General features: G+C 38.5%; 1 protein-coding gene across 1 annotated transcript in view; it reads left to right on the forward strand.

The window, feature by feature from the left end:
• The first annotated feature begins 1,588 nt into the window (after positions 1 to 1,588).
• The window catches only part of LOC110455101 (transmembrane and TPR repeat-containing protein 3-like), a 60,292-nt gene continuing 36,293 nt past the window's right edge, over positions 1,589 to 25,587 (forward strand). Inside the window, exons 1-8 of the mRNA XM_021505048.1 lie at positions 1,589 to 1,671; positions 10,019 to 10,212; positions 12,182 to 12,318; positions 12,714 to 12,795; positions 13,030 to 13,129; positions 15,140 to 15,255; positions 17,730 to 17,902; positions 24,222 to 24,474. Of these exons, the coding sequence (XP_021360723.1) occupies positions 10,027 to 10,212; positions 12,182 to 12,318; positions 12,714 to 12,795; positions 13,030 to 13,129; positions 15,140 to 15,255; positions 17,730 to 17,902; positions 24,222 to 24,474 (1,047 nt within the window). The 5' untranslated portion in view covers positions 1,589 to 1,671; positions 10,019 to 10,026. The remainder of the gene's footprint in view (positions 1,672 to 10,018; positions 10,213 to 12,181; positions 12,319 to 12,713; positions 12,796 to 13,029; positions 13,130 to 15,139; positions 15,256 to 17,729; positions 17,903 to 24,221; positions 24,475 to 25,587) is intronic.

The following is a 25,587-nucleotide window of genomic DNA, read 5'->3' on the forward strand; positions in this document are numbered from 1 at the left end:
TTGTCCGGGTCTGTTAAATAATACAATATTACTACAATCGTATCTAACAAAATCAATTAATATCGGTTATATTAAAGAAATTGCTCGACTTAGACTGTCAGCTCACAAATTAATCATTGAATCTGGGCTTTATGTTGGCATTGATAGAACTAATAGATTATGTACAAAGTGTAATCTTAATGCCATAGAAGACGAGTTTCATTTTTTTTAGTTTGCACAAGATGTACTTATTTAAGACGGCAGTATTTAAAATGTTACTATAGTAATAACCCCAATGTATATAAGCTTGTTCAACTACTTAATACGCAGAATATTAAAGAATTGTGTAACATTGGAAAGTATCTGATAGCGGCAAATAAGCGCCGATCAGATATGTGACAGTTTGTGTATGTGTGTTGTTCATTCTCCTGTGACCAATGGGGCTTTTGTACATCTGTAAATATCATGTTATTATATGTTTACACTGATAAGTCGTAAGGCTTAAAATCAATAAAGAACTTGAAACTGAATTGTTACAATATCACGATGTACTCGTAATAGAGCAGCTTCTGAACTATGAAAGGCACAGTAGCCTGATTGCAGTTGTCGTGAAGGAAGTTTACGTCCTAATGAGCTTCCAGACGTTTTGAAACAACCTCCTCTAAGACTTTTGACTAAAAAATGCAGATTTTAACGAATCGGTAATGTTCCAATTCCTCTTCATCCAGACCAGGTTTCTTAAAGCAATGGTCGTACTATTGCTTGCTTGAAGGGCGTTGGCACTTTTGGTTGGGTATGGTCACAGTTATAAACGTCAGCATATTGTCCAAACGTTGTTTCAAAATTGCAGTTGGAATATATAGGGTCAAAATTTTATGATTTTGTTGGTGATTTTATTATGATGTTCTTTATTCATTACCGGAGTTAAGTTCGTCTGATGTTCCCTTTTATAATATCAACCGTGACTGCTAATTTTTATTGTTTTAAGTATGCGATGTTAAAAAAAAAAAAAAAAATCCTGTATCTTGTATATTGTAAAGTCGTAGTTGTTTGCTAGCCTTTCTCTGATTTTTCAGTGTAATTTTATTCACGGAGAAATCGCTGAAGCTGTGTGACAGTTCTTTGTGATTTTTGCAGATGGGGATTTCATTTTTCCTTTCCCTTCAAATTATTTGTGAGTTTGTAGAGCTGATTTTTAGGTCATTTTTTTTTTTTACATTTCATCAAACTTTATTTACAAAAGCCCATTTTCCATTTTAAATTCAATCAAAATCGAATCAATGTATCCGAACGTACGGAGAAGAATGTTAAATATTTACATATATATATATTTCCCCTTCTGAGCCCAACCCCTCTGCCCCACGTGATCAATATCGCCGTTTATCAATAGTATACTCCTAATCCTATTTGGTCAAAACTAATTAATTTGTATTGAAGAAGAAGGACTTTATAGATTCAATCATTTTCCCCACTTAAGGTATGTACCTCTTTTTCAAGTTTAAACAGACACGTATAAAGCCAGTAGCACCTCTCCGCAAGCTGGTAGAGGAGTGGGGTGGGCGTGATCATCTGTCAACTTTTCGGAACTCTCCATCGCGAGAGATAGAAATGTAATATCCACTAAACCGGTCGCTCGGGATGGAAAAAATAACTCTCATAATGCTCTAACGTTGAAACCGCTTTCAACACAAGGTAAGCATGACAAACAACAGCCATCGTTGTCTGGGTGTTTATAAGCTAATTTGTAAAGCTCAGAATATCGACTGGTGACGTGTAGGGACTGCTGACACGGTATCGCTATTCGCTAACCGATCTCTCGGTCATAATTAGAAAAGTACAGTAGTTGAAAGCGACTGTACTGTGGTCAAAACAAGCCCCTTCTTATACCTGTTCCTCACGATAACCTCGGGTACATCTAATATACATGTATAGTTCACTAATGGGAATTAAGTTATTGGTTCCGTGTTAACATGTTAGTCAATCCAACCCACCGATGTCAATACAGAAATTGCAAAAACTCTTGTAGTACAGTATAGTGTAAAAAATAAAAACTCACGTAACCAGCCAACTCTAAAACAGCACGTCGGAGGTATCCTCTACCAGTGCCTATGTCTTGCTCCTGAGGTCACATGTCCAAAAGGTCATGAGACCTCTGGTAAATTACACCTGGCACATCTAAGAAAGGCCCCAGAACTGGCTGAAATATCTAAGGACATAGTTTTTACGTTGTGAACTAAAGTTTGTTATAATTGTAGTGGAACTGGACTGGGTCGATCGTCGACGACCAGATAGCTTAATTGGTTGAGTGTCCGTCTAGAGTTCGGAAGGTCTGGCCGTGCATTTTTCCTCTCCTGTTACATAATTATCAATATACCAATGCAACACATCAGATGAACTTTCATTCTAATGTACAATGACTATGTATCCGGTACAACAAATGATATAAACTGTCAGGAACTTGTATTTTGACAAACAATTTATGTAATAAGAGGGTAAGACAAAAACAGTATTAAACACAACAAAACATTGGATACAATCCACTACACATCCCTGATACAATATATACATTCTGACAAAGTGCTGCAAAATACAATGCACAAGAGATTTGAGACATTTCTAATTTAAACTATATATGCATGACTAAGTTCTGCAAGATATGTGCACAATAAATGAAAAAATACATTATTGACATATTGAGATAACAGTGCTTTAACAGCATGGAAATAAATGGATAAGACTAACATAGTGATTATATCAATATAAAACATTGTAATAATAAGAGGAAATAGATATCAATATATTTCAACAAGCTAGAATTTATCATGTATATTTCAACAAGCAAGAAAAATGTATATCGCATAAGGAAAAATACATCACATACAAAAAATATCACATGTAAAATATCAGTTACTAATAATAATAATAATTTGAGGTTCTTATATACCGCTTTATCACAACCTTGTTGGTAGGTCAATCGTCTCAAAGCGGTTCACAAATTATTATCCGTGGTTATAGGGCCTTTGCAACCAGCCAATATCTTTCTCAACGCCCTTGGGAGCATCCAGCCAGTGTTGCCATTTCGGCACTCACAGCTAGCATTCAACAATTCTAGCACTGCCTAATCACATACTCATTTACAGCTGAGTAGACTGGAACAATCATATCAAAGTATCTTGTTCAAAGATACAACACAGTGCCGTGACGTGAATCGAACTCGCAACCCTTCGGTCATGAGTCTGGCATCTTATCACTAGACTACCGTGCTTCCATGTGTATGTTCTACATGCCTACCATGTTTCATCAAAATCATACTATATTCATGGTTTAAAATTTTGACAAATTTATAAGGGAAGCAACTTTGACACAAATAGATTTTTTGACGGTTGTAAAGGATATATGAAATAAATTGATTCCTTCAGTTGCAGTTATTCAAGTACAGTATGTTTTTTCTTTTTCAGGAATAGTTCTTAATTTTACTGAGTAATACTGTATATATTAATTTTACTGAGTAATACTGTATATATTAATTTTACTGAGTAATATTGTATATATTAATTTTACTGAGTAATACTTTATATATTAATTTTACTGAGTAATACTGTATATATTAATTTTACTGAGTAATACTGTATATATTAATTTCCGATCACAATAATTAAGATAATGTTCAATATTACATGCGTGTTACAGTAACACTGTATTACAGTGACCGTTAGACTGTCAAGAATGGGTTTGGCTCCCAGTTAACGGAACAGGTAAATAACATTAAGATGATTGACCAGAGTTTTACCTGACCATGCCTTACACAGAGAGCTGATATGTGATACCGTATGACCGTTACAGAAACACAACTGGATGTTAAGTATTTGTTATTTGCATTCATTTTTGGTCTACAGCTCTCCTTCATCTGGATTTTCGGTTTAGTCTCACATAGCATACATCTCTTAAATACCTAAATATAGTCTCACCTAACATACATTTCTAAAATACCTAGTCTCACCTAGCATACATTTCTAAAATACCTAGTCTCACTAGCATACATTTCTAAAATACCTAGTCTCGTGCACCTAGCATACATTTAAATTTCACACCTAATAACAATTTGGTTATACATACATTTTGTAGTCTGTTTCAAAATGATGTAGATGGTAGTGTAATACATATTATTATTAAGAACTAATGTCTACCTTATTAAAAATATATTCTATTTTCTTTTTAAAGAATTATAATGACACGTGGTAGTAGATGAAATATAAATATTAAAAAATTCAAAAGGATACATTTATTTTACCTGAAAGTAATAACGATTTTACAGTTATAAAACAGGTACACTGAAAACACTATTTATCAATTTAAGAAAATATAGATTAAAAGACAAGGTGAAAGATGTAGCTTGAATGTAGAAACGTACTTTTAATCAAAAATCAAGTTTATATGTTTAAACACGAAACCGTACCACACAGTCCTCATCCATCCTGCGCACAAATGTGCGTAAAAGCAATAATCGTCCAGATTTTTATCGTTAGCACATGGTGTGTACAACTTGCGCACACCGATATTGTGTAACAATGTGCCATCCCACAACTGTATAAGTTAGAAGGGTTTTAAGAATGTCAGTTTGGCGTCGGTTAGGGTTTGAAGAATGTCAGTTTGGCGTCGGTTAGGTTTTAAGAATGTCAGTTTGGCGTCGGTTAGGGTTTTAAGAATGTCAGTTTGGCGTAGGTTAGGGTTTTAAGAATGTCAGTTTGGCGTCGGTTGGGCATATATATTTTTCCGTCCTTGTTTGTTTTGTTTTAGAGGAAAATGATGGCTGAAATTTATGGGAAAATGATACAAAAATTTGGTTGTTATTTTTGTATTTTTCCTTTCTAGATGGTCATCATTGGTGTTAGCTTACGTCATGCGGAGCCATTTACTATGATACAAGAGAACGCCATTTACTATGATACAAGAGAAAGCCATTTACTATGATACAAGAGATAGCCATTTACTATGATACAAGAGAAAACCATTTACTATGATACAAGAAAAAGCCATTTACTATGATACAAGAGAAAGCCATTTACTATGATACAAGAGATAGCCATTTACTATGATACAAGAGATTGCCATTTACTATGATACAAGAGAAAGCCATTTACTATGATACAAGAGATAGCCATTTACTATGATACAAGAGATTGCCATTTACTATGATACAAGAGAAAGCCATTTACTATGATACAAGAGATAGCCATTTACTATGATACAAGAGATAGCCATTTACTATGATACAAGAGAAAGCCATTTACTATGATACAAGAGATAGCCATTTACTATGATACAAGAGATAGCCATTTACTATGATACAAGAGATAGCCATTTACTATGATACAAGAGATAGCCATTTACTATGATACAAGAGATAGCCATTTACTATGATACAAGAGATAGCCATTTACTATGATACAAGAGATAGCCATTTACTATGATACAAGAGATAGCCATTTACTATGATACAAGAGATAGCCATTTACTATGATACAAGAGATAGCCATTTACTATGATACAAGAGATAGCCATTTACTATGATACAAGAGATAGCCATTTACTATGATACAAGAGATAGCCATTTACTATGATACAAGAGATAGCCATTTACTATGATACAAGAGATAGCCATTTACTATGATACAAGAGATAGCCATTTACTATGATACAAGAGATAGCCATTTACTATGATACAAGAGATAGCCATTTACTATGATACAAGAGATAGCCATTTACTATGATACAAGAGATAGCCATTTACTATGATACAAGAGATAGCCATTTACTATGATACAAGAGAAAGCCATTTACTATGATACAAGAGAAAGCCATTTACTATGATACAAGAGAAAGCCATTTACTATGATACAAGAGATAGCCATTTACTATGATACAAGAGAGTACTACGGTAACTAAGTCGAGGTACATTTGTCTGTTCTCAACAGTGTCCAGGTCATGTTTCTCTTATACTGATGAACCTTGCTACTCTGTTTTATTCTATAGTTTTAATGGCGGCCCCAAAATCTAGAGCCATGTTCTATTATTGATTTCATGAGAGTTTTGCATGTAGAAGGTTTTATTGGTGATGGGGGTCCCAAACTGTAGAGCCATGTTCTATCATTGATTTCATGAGAGTTTTGTATGGAGGGGTCCCAAACTGTAGAGCCATGTTCTATCATTGATTGTATGTAGAGGGTTTTCGTGGTAATTGGGGCCCCACACGGTAGAGCCATGTTCTATTTTTTATTTCATGAGAGTTTTGTATGGAGGGGTCCCAAACTGTAGAGCCAAGGTTCTATCATTGATTTCATGAGAGTTTTGTATGTAGAGGGTTTTAGTGTTGATTGGGGCCCCACACTGTAGAGCCATGTTCTATCGTTGATTTCATGAGAGTTTTGTATGTAGAGGGTTTTAGTGGTGATTGGGGCCCCACACTGTAGAGCCATGTTCTATCATTGATTTCATGAGAGTTTTGTATGGAGAGGGTTTTAGTGGTTATGGGGGCCCAACACTGTAGAGCCATGTTCTATCATTGATTTCATGAGAGTTTTGTATGTAGAGGGTTTTAGTGGTAATTGGGGCCCCACACTGTAGAGCCATGATTTCATGAGAGTTTTGTATGTAGAGGGTTTTAGTGGTGATGGGGGCCCCACACTGTAGAACCATGTTCTATCGTTGATTTCATGAGAGTTTTGTATGTAGAGGGTTTTAGTGGTGATGGGGGTCCCAAAATCTAGAGCCTTGTTCTATCATTGATTTCATGAGAGCTTTGTATTTAGAGGGTTTTAGTGGTGATTGGGGCCCCACACTATTGGGGCCCCACACTGTAGAGCAATACATATTCTATCTTTGATTTCATGAGAGTTTTGTATTTAGAGGGGTTTAGTGGTGATTGGGGTCCCAAAATCTAGAGCCCTGTTCTATCATTGATTTCATGAGAGTTTTGAATGGAGAGGGTTTTAGTGGTGATTTCGGACCCACACTGTAGAGCCATGTTCTATTATTGATTTCATGAGAGTTTTGTATGTAGAGGGTTTTAGTGGTGATGGGGGTCCCAAACTGTAGAGCCATGTTCTATCATCGATTTCATGAGAGTTTTGTATGGAGAGGGATTTAGTGGTGATTGGGGTCCCAAAATCTAGAGCCCTGTTCTATCATTGATTTCATGAGAGCTTTGTATTTAGAGGGTTTTAGTGGTGATTGGGGCCCCACACTATTGGGGCCCCACACTGTAGAGCCATGATTTCATGAGAGTTTTGTATGTAGAGGGTTTTAGTGGTGATTGGGGCCCCACACTATTGGGGCCCCACACTGTAGAGCCATGATTTCATGAGAGTTTTGTATGTAGAGGGTTTTGGTGGTGATTGGGGCCCCACACTGTAGAGCACTACATATTCCATCTTTGATTTCATGAGAGTTTTGTATGGAGAGGGTTTTAGTGGTGATTTCGGCCCCACACTGTAGAGCCATGTTCTATCATTGATTTCATGAGAGTTTTGTATTTAGAGGGTTTTAGTGGTGATTGGGGTCCCAAACTGTAGTGCCATGTTCTATCATTGATTTCATGAGAGTTTTGTATGTAGAGGGTTTTAGGGGTGATTGGGGTCCCAAACTGTAGTGCCATGTTCTATCATTGATTCCATGAGAGTTTTGTATGTAGAGGGTTTTAGTGGTTATGGGGGCCCCACACTGTAGAGCCATGTTCTATCATTGATGTCATGAGAGTTTTGTATGTAGAGGGTTTTAGTGGTTATGGGGGCCCCACACTGTAGAGCCATGTTCTATCATTGATTTCATTAGAGTTTTGTATGTAGAGGGTTTTAGTGGTGATGGGGGCCCCACACTGTAGAGCCATGTTCTATCATTGATTTCATTAGAGTTTTGTATGTAGAGGGTTTTAGTGGTGATTGGGGTCCCACACTGTAGAGCCATGTTCTATCATTGATTTCATTAGAGTTTTGTATGTAGAGGGTTTTAGTGGTGATTGGGGCCCCACACTGTAGAGGCATGTTCTATCATTGATTTCATGAGAGTTTTGTATGGAGAGGGTTTTGGTGGTTATGGGGGCCCCACACTGTAGAGCCATGTTCTATCATTGATTTCATGAGAGTTTTGTATGGAGAGGGTTTTAGTGGTGATTGGGGCCCCACACTGTAGAGCAATACATATTCTATCTTTGATTTCATGAGAGTTTTGTATGGAGAGGGTTTTAGTGGTGATGGGGGTCCCAAACTGTAGAGCCAAGGTTCTATCATTGATTTCATGAGTTTTGTATGTAGAGGGTTTTAGTGGTGATTGGGGCCCCACACTGTAGAGCCATACATATTCTATCTTTGATTTCATGAGAGTTTTGTATGGAGAGGGTTTTAGTGGTGATTGGGGCCCCACACTGTAGAGCCATACATATTCTATCTTTGATTTCATGAGAGTTTTGTATGGTGAGGGTTTTAGTGGTGATTGGGGTTCCAAGATCTAGAGCCATGTTCTATCATTGATTTCATGAGAGTTTTGTATGTATAGGATTTTAGTGGTGATGGACACATTTTCCAGTTCCTTCTCGGAAAGCTCAATGTTGAGTAGACTTTATTGCTGATCTTGTCTATATCATGCATCTGTTATGTAATGATGTATAGAGCTTGCCTAAAAAAAATCCATCAAAAATCACGAACTTCAGCTGTTAAAAGTAATTGACGACTGGACGGAGGTTCTCGACCAAGGGAGATCAATCCAAACAGTTTATCTTGATTTTATGAAGGCCGTGGACACTGTTCCCCACTTACGTTTAATAGGCAAATTAAGATCATACGGACTATCACCGGAAATTGTACGGTGGGTACACAGTTTCATAACAAACCGGAAGCAGAGAGTATCAGTCAATGGTGAAACGTCTAAATGGATGGAGGTAACTAGTGGGATTCCACCGGGTAGTGTTTTAGGGCCATCCTTATTTGTAATCTACATAAATGACCTCCCAGAAACAATCAACGCAGCAACATTCTTGTTTGCATATGATACAAAAATTTACAATTATGATCAAAATAGTACCCTACAGGATGATCTTGACCAGCTCCAAGAATGGTCAGATAAATGGTTGTTAAAATTTCACCTTAGGAAAGAACATAAACAACGCACCACTACATTTGTATAAAGATACGGAAGATGGGAGGGTCGATGTCACTTTGGAAAACATAACAAAAGAAAAGGATCTAGGAATTATTACGGACAATAACCTAGATTTCAGCGATCATATCCCCGACTCGGTCAATAAAGCAAACAGAATAATGGGAACTATCCGAAGAACTTACACATATTTAGACAATACAACATTCTGTCTTTTGTATAAAGCGCTTGTAAGACCGCACCTGGATTACGGGGCCAGCGTATGGAATCCCTACCTACAAAAACACATAAATGAACTGGAAAATGTACAAAGAAGAGCGACTAAACAAATACCGGGAATGAAGGAGTTGAACTATGATCACAGATTAAGGATATTAAAACTACCAACACTCAAGCATAGAAGACTGCGAGGAGACATGGTTCAAGTGTACAAACTAACTCACGGAGGATACGATAACGCGGTCAGCAAAGGATTTTTATGCCTAAATAATAACAAAAGAACAAGAGGCCACAGTCTCACACTACTAAAGGGGATGTGCAGGTTGAGCTTAAGAAAATATGTTTTTAAAGAACGTATTGTAAACCACTGGAAGTCCCTACCCGATACTGTCGTCACCTCACCAACAATCAAAACATTGGAATCCTGTCTGGATAAGTATTGGGGACAACCTGATTGTTTCTATAACCATGAGATGGACAATAATGAACTTATTCATTGCCGGGACGTCGGCATAGTGTCTGACGATATTCCAGATCTGGATATATAGGCATATTGCCTGCGTCCAGTATCATTATTATTATCATTATTATTACTTTAAAGATATAATTTTATAAGTACATAAGTCTGTTCAATGCTGCTTGTAAACACCGTGTTACCATTATTTTGTAGTGTTTGTGATGGAGCAGCTGATGATGTACCAGCTTGCTGTGGTGCTGACAGTGGCCGTGTGCTACTACAACTCCTTGGAGGCTGGTTTTGTGTTCGATGATGTCTCGGCAATTGTAGAAAATAGAGATCTGCGACCCCATGTCCCAGTACAACGACTCCTCTGGAATGACTTTTGGGGTACGCCCATGCACAAGGTATTTATTTCTGTGTGTACACAGTTTACAGGTAGGACATACTGTTGTCCCAAGAGCTTACTAGTTTACAATTATTATCAAAGGGACATAGTGTTAGAAGCAATATTTTATCTATTGAATGTACATGTTGTCTGCACTGCCAATTATGCTTCCTTGCTATCCCTATGTTCATAGGTCATCCAAATATCCAGTTTAACCAACATATTTGTACTGGAAAGCCCTATTAAATATAACGCCAATACAATACTGTGACGATTTCGAAACGAGCCAGTTTAAATTTAACGATGACCAAGACAAGAACTGCTGACAGAAGTTACACAGTACGTAGACCTGTTTTTAACGCTGTAATTTCATATCAGTATGACATATGTTATCTTATAAATTATTACTTCAAAATTACTGAAAATGTCACATTGATCATCTGTAATAACGAAAATAAAGGTCAGCATTGCCAATAAGAAAATGGGCCCCAAAAGAGGGGCATGTATTTAGGCAACTTATTATATAATTACCCCACTTTGAAACTACAGACTAAGATTCTATCATGTTGATCAGATCACCTCAGTAGTAATTATATATCATCATTAGTTGCACACATGTCAATATTGAAATGAACATATCTTCGGGGAAATGGACACTTTTAAAAAAAATTAACATGATCATAGGACAAGCTTTTCTTTCAAAAGAAATATTTATTTCAAATGTTGTCATGAATGATATTTGTTAGATTTATTAGTGAGCTTATGCTGTGACACGGCATCTGCCATCTGTCCATCCATCGTCAACTTTCCTGTGAAACAACTTCTAAAAAAACAAAAGGCCTACTGTCATGATATTTGACATGTAGCTTTCTCCGGAGACCTAAAGGCCTACTGACATGATATTTGACATGTAGCTTTCTCCAGAGAACTAAAGGCCTACTGTCATGATATTTGACATGTAGCTTTCTCCGGAGAACTAAAGTCCTACTGTCATGATATTTGACATGTAGCTTTCTCCGGAGAACTAAAGGCCTACTGTCATGATATTTGACATGTAGCTTTCCTCGGAGAACTAAAGGCCTACTGACATGATATTTGACATGTAGCTTTCTCCGGAGACCTAAAGGCCTACTGTCATGATATTTGACATGTAGCTTCTCCGGAGAACTAAAGGCCTACTGACATGATATTTGACATGTAGCTTTCTCCGGAGACCTAAAGGCCTACTGACATGATATTTGACATGTAACTTTCTCCGGAGAACTAAAGGCCTACTGACATGATATTTGACATGTAGCTTTCTCCGGAGACCTAAAGTCCTACTGACATGATATTTGACATGTAGCTTTCTCCGGAGAACTAAAGGCATACTGTCATGATATTTGACATGTAGCTTTCTCCGGAGACCTAAAGTCCTACTGACATGATATTTGACATGTAGCTTTCTCCGGAGACCTAAAGGCCTACTGACATGATATTTGACATGTAGCTTTCTCCAGAGAACTAAAGGCCTACTGTCATGATATTTGACATGTAGCTTTCTCCGGAGAACTAAAGGTCCTTGAGTCAGGATATTAAGCTGGTAGATTTATAGGATGGAGCCCAACAAAGTTTGAAAACAAAAATGACCTTGACCCACCTTCAAGGTCACAGGGGTCAAATATATCTTAAAACTTCAAATGACTTTTTCTGAAGAACCAAAAGGTCCTTAGTTCGTTTAGTAATATTTTTCAGCGACATCCGGCCACCAATTTTTTGTGAGGAGATACAATTGGTATATTAATGCAGTATTTGGGAAAAAAACTTCAAGTTACTATAACTAACTTAACTGTGATGTCACTACATATGTTTTCATTCAGGATCCTCTGTAGGCATCTTTGTCTACCTAATACTTTGTTTCACATGTATACACTACTAACTAGAAAACTTAAGTGTGACTATTTGAGAATGATACGATAACACCTGTTCCATTTCTTACACCAATGTAGGAGAAGAGTCACAAGTCCTACCGACCACTATGTGTGTTGACCTTTCGTCTCAACTACCTTCTCCATGAGCTCGACACCATGGGCTACCATCTTGTTAACGTCATCCTCCATGCTGTCGTCTGCCTCCTGTTCATGAAGTAAACTATTACTCTTTTAACTGTCAATCAATATCAATTTTTGTTACCTCAGCCAGATGTGTTTTGAAGAATTTATATCATTTTTCCTAGTTGTACCTGGTATGTTAGCCTGTATAAAGTTAAATATAATATTGGTGATCTGAAATAAGAGACCTTTTAATTCACTTCCTGTTGTAGAGTTTGTGACATTCCATGTCTGTTTTTAAGTTTATAATATTGGAAAAAAAATGGTTTGCATATGCTATTCCACTTCCTGTTGTCTTGATTGTAATATATCACTTCCTGTTGTCTTGATTGTAATATTTCACTTCCTGTTGTCTTGATTGTAATATTTCACTTCCTGTTGTTTTGTGTGCACTGCTCCACATTCTCTTTTTGGATTTTTTTCCTTGTAGAATGTGTCGTATGTTCCTGCCGGACCTCGCCAGTTTTGTGGCAGCCTTCCTCTTTGCTATCCACCCAATCCATGTGGAGGCTGTAAGTTTGTAATTTGTCTTAAATCTAAATAAATTTGAATGTGCCTTATATTATACATATATATGATACTGTATATATCTGAAACTTAAATAATGTTTGGCCAAAAGTTAGTGAAAAGTTGCGCACAGTTTTTTGAAAAATTGATTACATTTATGATGTATTAAATATATATTTTAATTTCTTAAACCTATATTGTAAAATAGAGCTATACAAATGTGTGTATTTTATTTACAGGTGACTGGAGTGGTTGGAAGAGCAGAGGCACTGTCTTCAATATTCTTTCTGTTAGCACTGATGTCCTTCTCCAAATCAACTGGATACAGGTCCCAAATAGGTAACACAAACATATCCAAATGTCTGTATCCAAGTCCCCTGGATACAGGTCTCAAATAGTTGGCACAAACATATCCCAATGTCTGTATCTATGTCCACTGGATACAGGTCTCAGATAGGGAACACAAACATATCCAAATGTCTGTCTCCAAGTCCACTGGATACAGGTCTCAAATAGTTGGCACAAACATATCCCAATGTCTGTCTCCAAGTCCACTGGATCCAATGTCTGTCTCCATATCCTCTGGATACAGGTCCCAAATAGGTAACACGAACATATCCAAATGTCTGTATCCAAGTCCACTGGATACAGGTCTCAGATAGGGAACACAAACATATCCAAATGTCTGTCTCCATGTCCACTGGATACAGGTCTCAAATAGTTAACACAAACATATCCCAATGTCTGTCTCCATATCCACTGGATACAGGTCCCAAATAGGTAACACAAACATATCCCAATGTCTGTCTCCAAGTCCACTGGATACAGGTCTCAAATAGGTAACACAAACATATCCCAATGTCTGTATCTATGTCCACTGGATACAGGTCTCAAATAGGTAACACAAACCTATCCAAATGTCCGTATCCATGTCCACTGGATACAGGTCCCAAATAGGTAACACAAACATATCCAAATGTCTGTATCCAAGTCCACTGGATACAGGTCCCAAATAGGTAACACAAACATATCCCAATGTCTGTATCTATGTCCACGGGATACAGGTCTCAAATAGGTAACACAAACATATCCCAATGTCTGTATACAAGTCAACTGGATACAGGTCCCAAATAGGTAACACAAACATATCCAAATGTCTGTCTCCAAGTCCACTGGATACAGGTCTCAGATAGGTAACACAAACATATCCATATGTCTGTCTCCATGTCCACTGGATACAGGTCCCAAATAGGTAACACAAACATATCCAAATGTCTGTCTCCATGTCCACTGGATACAGGTCTCAAATAGGTAACACAAACATATCCAAATGTCTGTCTCCATGTCCACTGGATACAGGTCTCAAATAGGTAACACAAACATATCCAAATGTCTGTCTCCATGTCCACTGGATACAGGTCTCAAATAGGTAACACAAACATATCCAAATGTCTGTCTCCATGTCCACTGGATACAGGTCTCAAATAGGTAACACAAACATATCCAAATGTCTGTCTCCATGTCCACTGGATACAGGTCTCAAATAGGTAACACAAACATATCCAAATGTCTGTCTCCATGTCCACTGGATACAGGTCTCAAATAGGTAACACAAACATATCCAAATGTCTGTCTCCATGTCCACTGGATACAGGTCTCAAATAGGTAACACAAACATATCCAAATGTCTGTCTCCATGTCCACTGGATACAGGTCTCAAATAGGTAACACAAACATATCCAAATGTCTGTCTCCATGTCCACTGGATACAGGTCTCAAATAGGTAACACAAACATATCCAAATGTCTGTCTCCATGTCCACTGGATACAGGTCTCAAATAGGTAACACAAACATATCCAAATGTCTGTCTCCATGTCCACTGGATACAGGTCTCAAATAGGTAACACAAACATATCCAAATGTCTGTCTCCATGTCCACTGGATACAGGTCTCAAATAGGTAACACAAACATATCCAAATGTCTGTCTCCATGTCCACTGGATACAGGTCTCAAATAGGTAACACAAACATATCCAAATGTCTGTCTCCATGTCCACTGGATACAGGTCTCAAATAGGTAACACAAACATATCCAAATGTCTGTCTCCATGTCCACTGGATACAGGTCTCAAATAGGTAACACAAACATATCCAAATGTCTGTCTCCAAGTCCACTGGATACAGGTCTCAAATAGGTAACACAAACATATCCAAATGTCTGTCTCCAAGTCCACTGGATACAGGTCTCAAACAACACAAACATGCCTTTTATTTTTTCATCATCTGCTCTACTTTCAGAACTGCAATAGAATTGTGACTCCTACATTTTAGTTTTTTTCTTTATACAGTTTGGAGACCCCTGATCTTGACTGTGGTTCTTGTCACAGTAGCCATGTTGTGTAAAGAGCAGGGCATCACAGTCATAGGAGTGTGCTGTGTGTACGAGGTGTTCGTAGCTCAGCGGGTGAGTACTGTCATCTTGGAACAGGGTAGCACAGTCATAGGGGTGTGCTGTGTGTACGAGGTGTTCGTAGCTCAGCGGGTGAGTACTGTCATCTAGGAGCAGGGGAGCACAGTCATAGGGGTGTGCTGTGTGTACGAGGTGTTCGTAGCTCAGCAGGTGAGTACTGTCATCTAGGAGCAGGGCACCACAGTCATAGGGGTGTGCTGTGTGTACGAGGTGTTCGTAGCTCAGCCTGTTAGTACTGCCATCTAGGAACAGGGTAGCAAAGTCATAGGGGTGTGCTGTGTGTACGAGGTGTTCGTAGCTCAACCGGTGAGTACTGTCATTTAGGAGCAGGGTAGCACAGTCATAGGGGTGTGCTGTGTATATGAGGTGTTCGTAGCTCAGCCTGTTAGTACTGCCATCTAGGAACAGGGTAGCAAAGTCATAGGGGTGTGTTGTGTGTACGAGGTGTTCGTAGCTCAACCTGTGAGTACTGTCATCTAGAAACAGGGTAGCACAGTCATAGGGGTGTGTTGTGTGTACGAGGTGTTCGTAGCTCAACCGGTGAGTACTTTCATCTAGGAGCAGGGCACCACAGTCATAGGGGTGTGCTGTGTGTATGAGGTGTTCGTAGCTCAGCCGGTTAGTACTGTTATCTAGGAGCAGGGTAGCACAGTCATAGGGGTGTGCTGTGTGTATGAGGTGTTCTTAGCTCAGCGGGTGAGTACTGTCAGCAGGGTAGCACAGTCATAGGGGTGTGCTGTGTGTATGAGGTGTTCTTAGCTCAGCGGGTGAGTACTGTCAGCAGGGTAGCACAGTCATAGGGGTGTGTTGTGTGTATGAGGTGTTCTTAGCTCAGCGGTTGAGTACTGTCAGCAGGGTAGCACAGTCATAGGGGTGTGATGTGTGTTCGAGGTGTTTGTAGCTCAGCGGGTGAGTACTGTCAGCAGGGTAGCACATATATGTGTTCTGTGTGTATAAGGTGTTTGTATCACAGAGGTAAGTACTGTAGTCTAGGGTCCTGTATCATTAGTAGTTTACAGTGTTGGTTTGGTAATGCTGTGTTCAATCATTCCTAGGCTGCTGTCAGTTTACAGATCTTATAGAAAGGGAGATAATCATCACTGGTATCTTTTGAAGACATCGTTTAACCTGTAGCAGAACTGGACTGGTAGCTCAATTGGTAGAGCGTCCATCTAAAGTTTGGAGGGTCCCGGATTCGAACCCTGGTCTGGCCATTACATTTTCTCTTTCTCCTGTTACAAACCTGTACTGGTATCTGTTGTAGGCAAGGGTTGCTTTCATTTTTTGCATTCCAAACGTTTGAAACCAAGTTGTTTTTTTATGAAATAGGGACGAACCTAGTAATATGATGTTGCTTTCTAGCAAACCTTGGAAAAAACTTTCCAAGGCCTGCATGAACATTGTATATTCATTTCAAAAAAGATGAACTGGTTTGTCTGCATAAAACAACTTGCCCATTGATCAAGGAATTGTGGTGAGGGAGATAACCCTTACTTGCATTGCTGTAGATTGTGTATACAGAGCTGCAGTGAAGGGAGATAACCCTTATAGACATTGCTGTAGATTGTGTATACAGAGCTGCAGTGAAGGGAGATAACCCTTACTGACATTGCTGTAGATTGTTTATACAGAGCTGCAGTGAAGGGAGATAACCCTTATAGACATTGCTGTAGATTGTGTATACAGAGCTGCAGTGAAGGGAGATAATCCTTACTGGCATTGCAGTAGATTGTGTATACAGAGCTGAAATGAAGGGAGATAATCCTTACTGGCATTGCTGTAGATTGTGTATACAGAGCTGATGTGAAGGGAGATAACTCTTACTGGCATTGCTGTAGATTGTGTATACAGAGCTGCAGTGAAGGGAGATAACCCTTACTGGCATTGCTGTATATTGTCTATTCAAAGCTGCAGTGAAGGGAGATAACACTTACTGGCATTGGAAGGGAGATAACCCTTACTGTTATTGCTGTAGATTGTGTTATACAGAGCTGCAGTGAAGGAAGATAACACTAACTGGCATTGGAAGGGAGATAACCCTTACTGACATTGCTGTAGATTGTGTATACAGAACTGCAGTGAAGGGAGATAACCCTTAATGGCATTGCTGTAGAATGTGTATACGGAGCTGCGGTGAAGGGAGATAACCCTTACTGGCATTGCTGTAGATTGTGTATACAGAGCTCCAGTGAAGGGAGATAATCCTTACTGGCATTGCTGTAGATTGTGTATACAGATCTGCAGTGAAGAAGATAACCCTTACTGGCATTGCTGAAGATTGTGGATAAAGATCTTCAATGAAGGGAGATAACCCTTATAGACATTGCTGAAGATTGTGTATACAGAGCTGCAGTGAAGGGAGATAACCCTTACTGACATTGCTGTATATTGTGTATACAGAGCTGCAGTGAAGAGAGATAACCCTTACTGTCATTGCTGTAGATAATCTTTACTGGTATCTGTTTCAGGCTACATTTATGGAGCTGCTGGTAGTTGTGGGAAGCTTTGTGAAGGGGAAGCCTTCCATCCCTGCCTGGCTTAGGAATTCTATAGTGAGAGCTGCCTTCCTTGTGGGAACCACACTTTTCCTACTCTTCGCCAGGATCAAAGTGATGGGAGCCCAGCTCCCGGTCTTCACAAAGTAAGTGTCTGATAGGTTATATAACAAAGTGATGGGAGCCCAGCTCCTGGTCTTCACAAAGTAAGTGTCTGATAAGTTATATAACAAAGTGATGGGAGCCCAGCTCCCGGTCTTCACAAAGTAAGTGTCTGATAGGTTCTATAACAAAGTGATGGGAGCCCAGCTCCTGGTCTTCACAAAGTACGTGTCTGATAAGTTATATAACAAAGTGATGGGAGCCCAGCTCCCGGTCTTCACAAAATAAATGTCTGATAGGTTCTATAACAAAGTGATGGGAGCCCATCTCCCGGTCTTAAGAAAGTAAGTGTATGATATTTTCTATAACAAACTGATGGGAGCCCAGCTCCCGGTCTTCACAAAATAAATGTCTGATAGGTTCTATAACAAAGTGATGGGAGCCCAGCTCCCGGTCTTAAGAAAGTAAGTGTATGATATTTTCTATAACAAAGTGATGGGAGCCCAGCTCCCGGTCTTAACAAAATAAGTGTCTGATAGGTTCTATAACAAAGTGATGGGAGCCCAGCTCCCGGTCTTCACAAAGTAAGTGTCTGATAGGTTCTATAACAAAGTGATGGGAGCCCAGCTCCTGGTCTTCACAAAGTAAGTGTCTGATAGGTTCTATAACAAAGTGATGGGAGCCCAGCTCCTGGTCTCCACAAAGTAAGTGTCTGATAGGTTCTATAACAAAGTGATGGGAGCCCAGCTCCTGGTCTCCACAAAGTAAGTGTCTGATAGGTTCTATAACAAAGTGATGGGAGCCCAGCTCCTGGTCTCCACAAAGTAAGTGTCTGATAGGTTCTATAACAAAGTGATGGGAGCCCAGCTCCTGGTCTCCACAAAGTAAGTGTCTGATAGGTTCTATAACAAAGTGATGGGAGCCCAGCTCCTGGTCTCCACAAAGTAAGTGTCTGATAGGTTCTATAACAAAGTGATGGGAGCCCAGCTCCTGGTCTCCACAAAGTAAGTGTCTGATAGGTTCTATAACAAAGTGATGGGAGCCCAGCTCCTGGTCTCCACAAAGTAAGTGTCTGATAGGTTCTATAACAAAGTGATGGGAGCCCAGCTCCTGGTCTCCACAAAGTAAGTGTCTGATAGGTTCTATAACAAAGTGATGGGAGCCCAGCTCCTGGTCTCCACAAAGTAAGTGTCTGATAGGTTCTATAACAAAGTGATGGGAGCCCAGCTCCTGGTCTCCACAAAGTAAGTGTCTGATAGGTTCTATAACAAAGTGATGGGAGCCCAGCTCCTGGTCTCCACAAAGTAAGTGTCTGATAGGTTCTATAACAAAGTGATGGGAGCCCAGCTCCTGGTCTCCACAAAGTAAGTGTCTGATAGGTTCTATAACAAAGTGATGGGAGCCCAGCTCCTGGTCTCCACAAAGTAAGTGTCTGATAGGTTCTATAACAAAGTGATGGGAGCCCAGCTCCTGGTCTCCACAAAGTAAGTGTCTGATAGGTTCTATAACAAAGTGATGGGAGCCCAGCTCCTGGTCTCCACAAAGTAAGTGTCTGATAGGTTCTATAACAAAGTGATGGGAGCCCAGCTCCTGGTCTCCACAAAGTAAGTGTCTGATAGGTTCTATAACAAAGTGATGGGAGCCCAGCTCCTGGTCTCCACAAAGTAAGTGTCTGATAGGTTCTATAACAAAGTGATGGGAGCCCAGCTCCTGGTCTCCACAAAGTAAGTGTCTGATAGGTTCTATAACAAAGTGATGGGAGCCCAGCTCCTGGTCTCCACAAAGTAAGTGTCTGATAGGTTCTATAACAAAGTGATGGGAGCCCAGCTCCTGGTCTCCACAAAGTAAGTGTCTGATAGGTTCTATAACAAAGTGATGGGAGCCCAGCTCCTGGTCTCCACAAAGTAAGTGTCTGATAGGTTCTATAACAAAGTGATGGGAGCCCAGCTCCTGGTCTCCACAAAGTAAGTGTCTGATAGGTTCTATAACAAAGTGATGGGAGCCCAGCTCCTGGTCTCCACAAAGTAAGTGTCTGATAGGTTCTATAACAAAGTGATGGGAGCCCAGCTCCTGGTCTCCACAAAGTAAGTGTCTGATAGGTTCTATAACAAAGTGATGGGAGCCCAGCTCCTGGTCTCCACAAAGTAAGTGTCTGATAGGTTCTATAACAAAGTGATGGGAGCCCAGCTCCTGGTCTCCACAAAGTAAGTGTCTGATAGGTTCTATAACAAAGTGATGGGAGCCCAGCTCCTGGTCTCCACAAAGTAAGTGTCTGATAGGTTCTATAACAAAGTGATGGGAGCCCAGCTCCTGGTCTCCACAAAGTAAGTGTCTGATAGGTTCCATAACAAAGTGATGGGAGCCCAGCTCCTGGTCTCCACAAAGTAAGTGTCTGATAGGTTCTATAACAAAGTGATGGGAGCCCAGCTCCCGGTCTGCACAAAGTAAGTGTCTGATAGGTTCTACAACAAAGTGATGGGAGCCCAGCTCCCAGTCTTCACAAAGTAAGTGTCTGATAAGTTCTGCAACAAGTATGTTAAACAAGTATGATAACTTTGTTTTTGTTGACAGTTCCATTTATTCTTGTAATTTTGATTGATTTTATAGAGTGGAAGTTAGATAAAACATCTATTTATGTATGCTTACCCATTTACGTACAGCTGGATTACATTTCAAAAGATGTATACAGGTAAAGTTGTTTTGTCAGACTGTTTCTATATCACATACAGGTAAAGTTGTTTTGTCAGACTTATCTATATCACATACAGGTAAAGTTGTTTTGTAAGAATGTTTCTATATCACATACAGGTAAAGTTGTTATGTCACACTGTTTCTATATCACATACAGGTAAAGTTTTGTCACACTGTTTCTATATCACATACAGGTAAAGTTGTTATGTCACACTGTTTTTATATCACATACAGGTAATGTTGTTTTGTCAGACTGTTTCTATATCACATATAGGTAAATTTGTTTTGTCACACTGTTTCTATATCACATAGAAGTAAAGATGCTTTGTCAGACTGTTTCTATATCACATACAGGTAAAGTTGTTTTCTCACACTGTTTCTATATCACATAGAAGTAAAATTGCTTTGTCTGACTGTTTCTATATCACAAACAGGTAAAGTCGCTTTGTCTGACTGTTTCTATATCACATACAGGTAAAGTTGCTTTGTCAGACTGTTTCTATATCACATACAGGTAAAGATGCTTTGTCAGACTGTTTCTATATCATATACAGGTAGAGTTGTTTTGTCAGACTGTTTCTATATCACATATAGGTAAAGTTGTTTTGTCAAACTGTTTCTATATCACATACAGGTAAAGTTGTTTTGTCAGACTGTTTCTATATCACGTACAAGTAAAGTTGCTTTGTCAGACTGTTTCTATATCACATACAGGTAAAATTGTTAGGTCACACTGTTTCTATATCATATACAGGTAGAGTTGTTTTGTCAGACTGTTTCTATATCACATACAGGTAAAGTTGTTTTGTCAAACTGTTTCTATATCACATATAGGTAAAGTTGTTTTGTCAGACTTATCTATATCACATACAGGTAACGTTGTTTTGTAAGAATGTTTTTATATCACATACAGGTAAAGTTGTTATGTCACACTGTTTCTATATCATATACCGGTAAAGTTTTTATGTCACACTGTTTCTATATCACATACAGGTAAAGTTGTTTTGTCAGACTGTTTCTATATCACATACAGGTAAAGTTGTTATGTCACACTGTTTCTATATCATATACAGGTAAAGTTTTTATGTCACACTGTTTCTATATCATATACAGGTAGAGTTGTTTAGTCAGATTTTTTCTATATCACATACAGGTAAAGTTGTTTATCAGACTTATGTATATCACATACAGGTTAAGTTGTTTTGTCAGACTGTTTCTATATCAGATACAGGTAAAGTCGCTTTGTCAGACTGTTTCTATATCACATACAGGTAAAGTTGTTTTGTCTGACTGTTTCTATATCAGACACAGGTAAAGTCGCTTTGTCAGACTGTTTCTATATCACATACAGGTAAAGTTGTTTTCTCACACTGTTTCTATATCACATAGAAATAAAGTTGCTTTGTCAGACTGTTTTTATATCACATACAGGTTAAGTTGCTTTGTCAGACTGTTTCTATATCACATACAGGTAAAGTTGTTTTCTCACACTGTTTTTATATCACATACAGGTACAGTTGCTTTGTCAGACTGTTTCTATATCACATACAGGTAAAGTTGTTTTCTCACACTGTTTCTATATCACATACAGGTAAAGTTGCTTTGCAAGAATGTTTCTATATCACATTCAGGTAAAGTTGTTATGTCACACTGTTTCTATATCACATATAGGTAAAGTTTTGTCAAACTGTTTCTATATCACATATAGGTAAAGTTTTGTCACACTGTTTCTATATCACATACAGGTAAAGTTGTTTTGTCACACTGTTTCTATATCAAATACAGGTAAAGTTGTTATATCACACTGTTTTTATGTCACATACAGGTAAAGTTGTTTTGTCACACTGTTTCTATATCACATACAGGTAAAGTTGCTTTGTCAGACTGTTTCTATATCACATGCAGGTAAAGTTGCTTTGTCAGACTGTTTCTATATCACATACAGGTAAAGTCGCTTTGTCAGACTGTTTCTATATCACATATAGGTAAAGTTGTTTTGTCAGACTGTTTCTATATCGCATACAGGTAAAGTTGTTTTGTCACACTGTTTCTATATCATATACAGGTAAAGTTGTTTTGTCGGACTGTTTCTATATCGCATACAGGTAAAGTTGTTTTGTCACACTGTTTCTATATCACATAGAAGTAATGATTTTTTGTCAGACTGTTTCTATATCACATATAGGTAAAGTCGCTTTGTCAGACTGTTTCTATATCACATACAGGTAAAGTTGTTTTGTCACACTGTTTCTATATCACATTGAAGTAAAGTTGCTCTGTCAGACTGTTTCTATATCATATACAGGTAAAGTTGCTTTGTCAGACTGTTTCTATATCACATACAGGTAAAGTTGCTTTGTCAGACTGTTTCTATATCATATACAGATAAAGTTGTTTTGTCACACTGTTTCTATATCACAAACAGGTAAAGTTGCTTTGTCAGACTGTTTCTATATCATATACAGATAAAGTTGTTTTGTCTGACTGTTTCTATATCACATACAGGTAAAGTTGCTTTGTCAGACTGTTTCTATATCATATACAGGTAAAGTTGTTTTGTCAGACTGTTTCTATATCCCATACAGGTAAAGTCGCTTTGTCAGACTGTTTCTATATCCCATACAGGTAAAGTTGTTTTGTCAGACTGTTTCTATATCATATACAGGTAAAGTTGTTTTGTCAGACTGTTTCTATATCATACAAGGTAAAGTTGTTTTGTCACACTGTTTCTATATCACATAGAAGTAAAGTTGCTTTGTCAGACTGTTTCTATATCACATACAGGTAAAGTTGTTTTGTCAGACTGTTTCTATATCATATACAGGTAAATTTGTTTTGTCAGACTGTTTCTATATCATATACAGGTAAAGTTGTTTTGTCACACTGTTTTTATATCACATAGAAGTAAAGTTGTTTTGTCAGACTGTTTCTATATCATATACAGGTAAAGTTGTTTTGTCAGACTGTTTCTATATCATATACAGGTAAAGTTGTTTTGTCAGACTGTTTCTATATCATATACAGGTAAAGTTGTTTTGTCAGACTGTTTCTATATCATATACAGGTAAAGTTGTTTTGTCAGACTGTTTCTATATCATATACAGGTAAAGTTGTTTTGTCAGACTGTTTCTATATCATATACAGGTAAAGTTGTTTTGTCAGACTGTTTCTATATCATATACAGGTAAAGTTGTTTTGTCAGACTGTTTCTATATCATATACAGGTAAAGTTGTTTTGTCAGACTGTTTCTATATCATATACAGGTAAAGTTGTTTTGTCAGACTGTTTCTATATCCCATACAGGTAAAGTTGTTTTGTCAGACTGTTTCTATATCACATACAGGTAAAGTTGTTTTGTCAGACTGTTTCTATATCATATACAGGTAAAGTTGTTTTCTCACACTGTTTCTATATCATATACAGGTAAAGTTGTTTTGTCAGACTGCTTCTATATCATATACAGGTAAAGTTGTTTTGTCAGACTATTTCTATATCACATCAAGTAGAGTTTTGTGTTTGACCATTTGCCTTAATGTGACGATTTTGTGTTGGTGCATGGTCAATAATAATTCAAGTTAACCAGCTTAATTGATACACTGTCAGTACCATTGGTGATATGTCAATCTCAATAAAAAAAAAAATTGTAACATGACGACCTTGTTTTTTGGCAGTTTTGATAACCCTGCTTCCCAAGCTGCCTTCCCAGCCCGACATCTGACATTGAACTACCTGCTGCCAGTCAATGTTTGGCTCCTCCTTTGTCCCTCCGGACTGTGCTGTGATTGGACCATGGGTACCATCCCTCTGGTTAAATCTCTGCTGGATGTGAGGAATGCTGCTACCCTGGGTTTCTATGCCTGTATGGTCAGATTTGTAACCTATATGCTGAACAATCAGGACAAAAGGAACCGAGTTATTATTATGGTAGGTCTGTGGTAGAGAGAACAGAACCATCATCATATAAGCCTGTGTGGTAGAGAGAACAGAACCACCATCATCTAAGCCTGTGTGGTAGAGAGAATAGAACCACCATCATCTAAGTCTGTGTGGGAGATAGAACAGAACCACCATCATCTTAGTCTGTGTGGTAGAGAGAACAGAACCACCATCATCTAAGTCTGTGTGGTAAAGACAACAGAACCACCATCATCTAAGTCTGTGTGGTAGAGAGAATAGAACCACGATCATCAAAGTCTGTGTGGTAGAGAGAATAGAACCACCATCATCTAAGTCTGTGTGGTAGAGAGAATAGAACCATCATCATATAAGTCTGTGTGGTAGAGAGAATAGAACCACCATCACCTAAGTCTGTGTGGTAGAGATAATAGAACCACCATCATCTAAGTTTGTGTGGGAGAGAGAATAGAACCACCATCACCTAAGTCTGTGTGGTAGAGAGAATAGAACCACCATCATCTAATTCTGTGTGGTAGAGAGAATAGAACCATCATCATATAAGTCTGAGTGGTAGAGAGAACAAAACCACCATCATCTAGGTCTGTGTGGTAGAGAGAATAGAACCACCATCACTAAGTCTGTGTGGTAGAGATAATAGAACCACCATCATCTAAGTTTGTGTGGGAGAGAGAGTAGAACCACCATCACCTAAGTCTGTGTGGTAGAGAGAATAGACCCACCATCATCTAATTCTGTGTGGTAGAGAGAATAGAAACATCATCATCTAAGTCTGTGTGGGAGAGAGAACAGAACCATCATAATCTAAGTCTGTGTGGTAGAGAGAACAGAACCATCATCATCTTAGTCTGTGTGGTAGAGAGAATAGAACCACCATCACCTAAGTCTGTGTTGGAGAGAGAACAGAACCATCATCATCTAAGTCTGTGTGGTAGAGAGAATAGAACAATCATAATCTAAGTCTGTGTTGGTAGAGAGAATAGAACCATCATCATCTAAGTCTGTGTTGGTAGAGAAAATAGAACCACCATCATCTAGGTCTGTGTGGTAGAGAGAATAGAACCATCATCATATAAGTCTGTGTGGTAGAGAGAATAGAACCACCATCACCTAAGTCTGTGT

This window comes from Mizuhopecten yessoensis, unplaced genomic scaffold, assembly GCF_002113885.1.
Source record: "Mizuhopecten yessoensis strain PY_sf001 unplaced genomic scaffold, ASM211388v2 scaffold921, whole genome shotgun sequence".
Taxonomy (NCBI): Eukaryota; Metazoa; Mollusca; class Bivalvia; order Pectinida; family Pectinidae; genus Mizuhopecten; species Mizuhopecten yessoensis.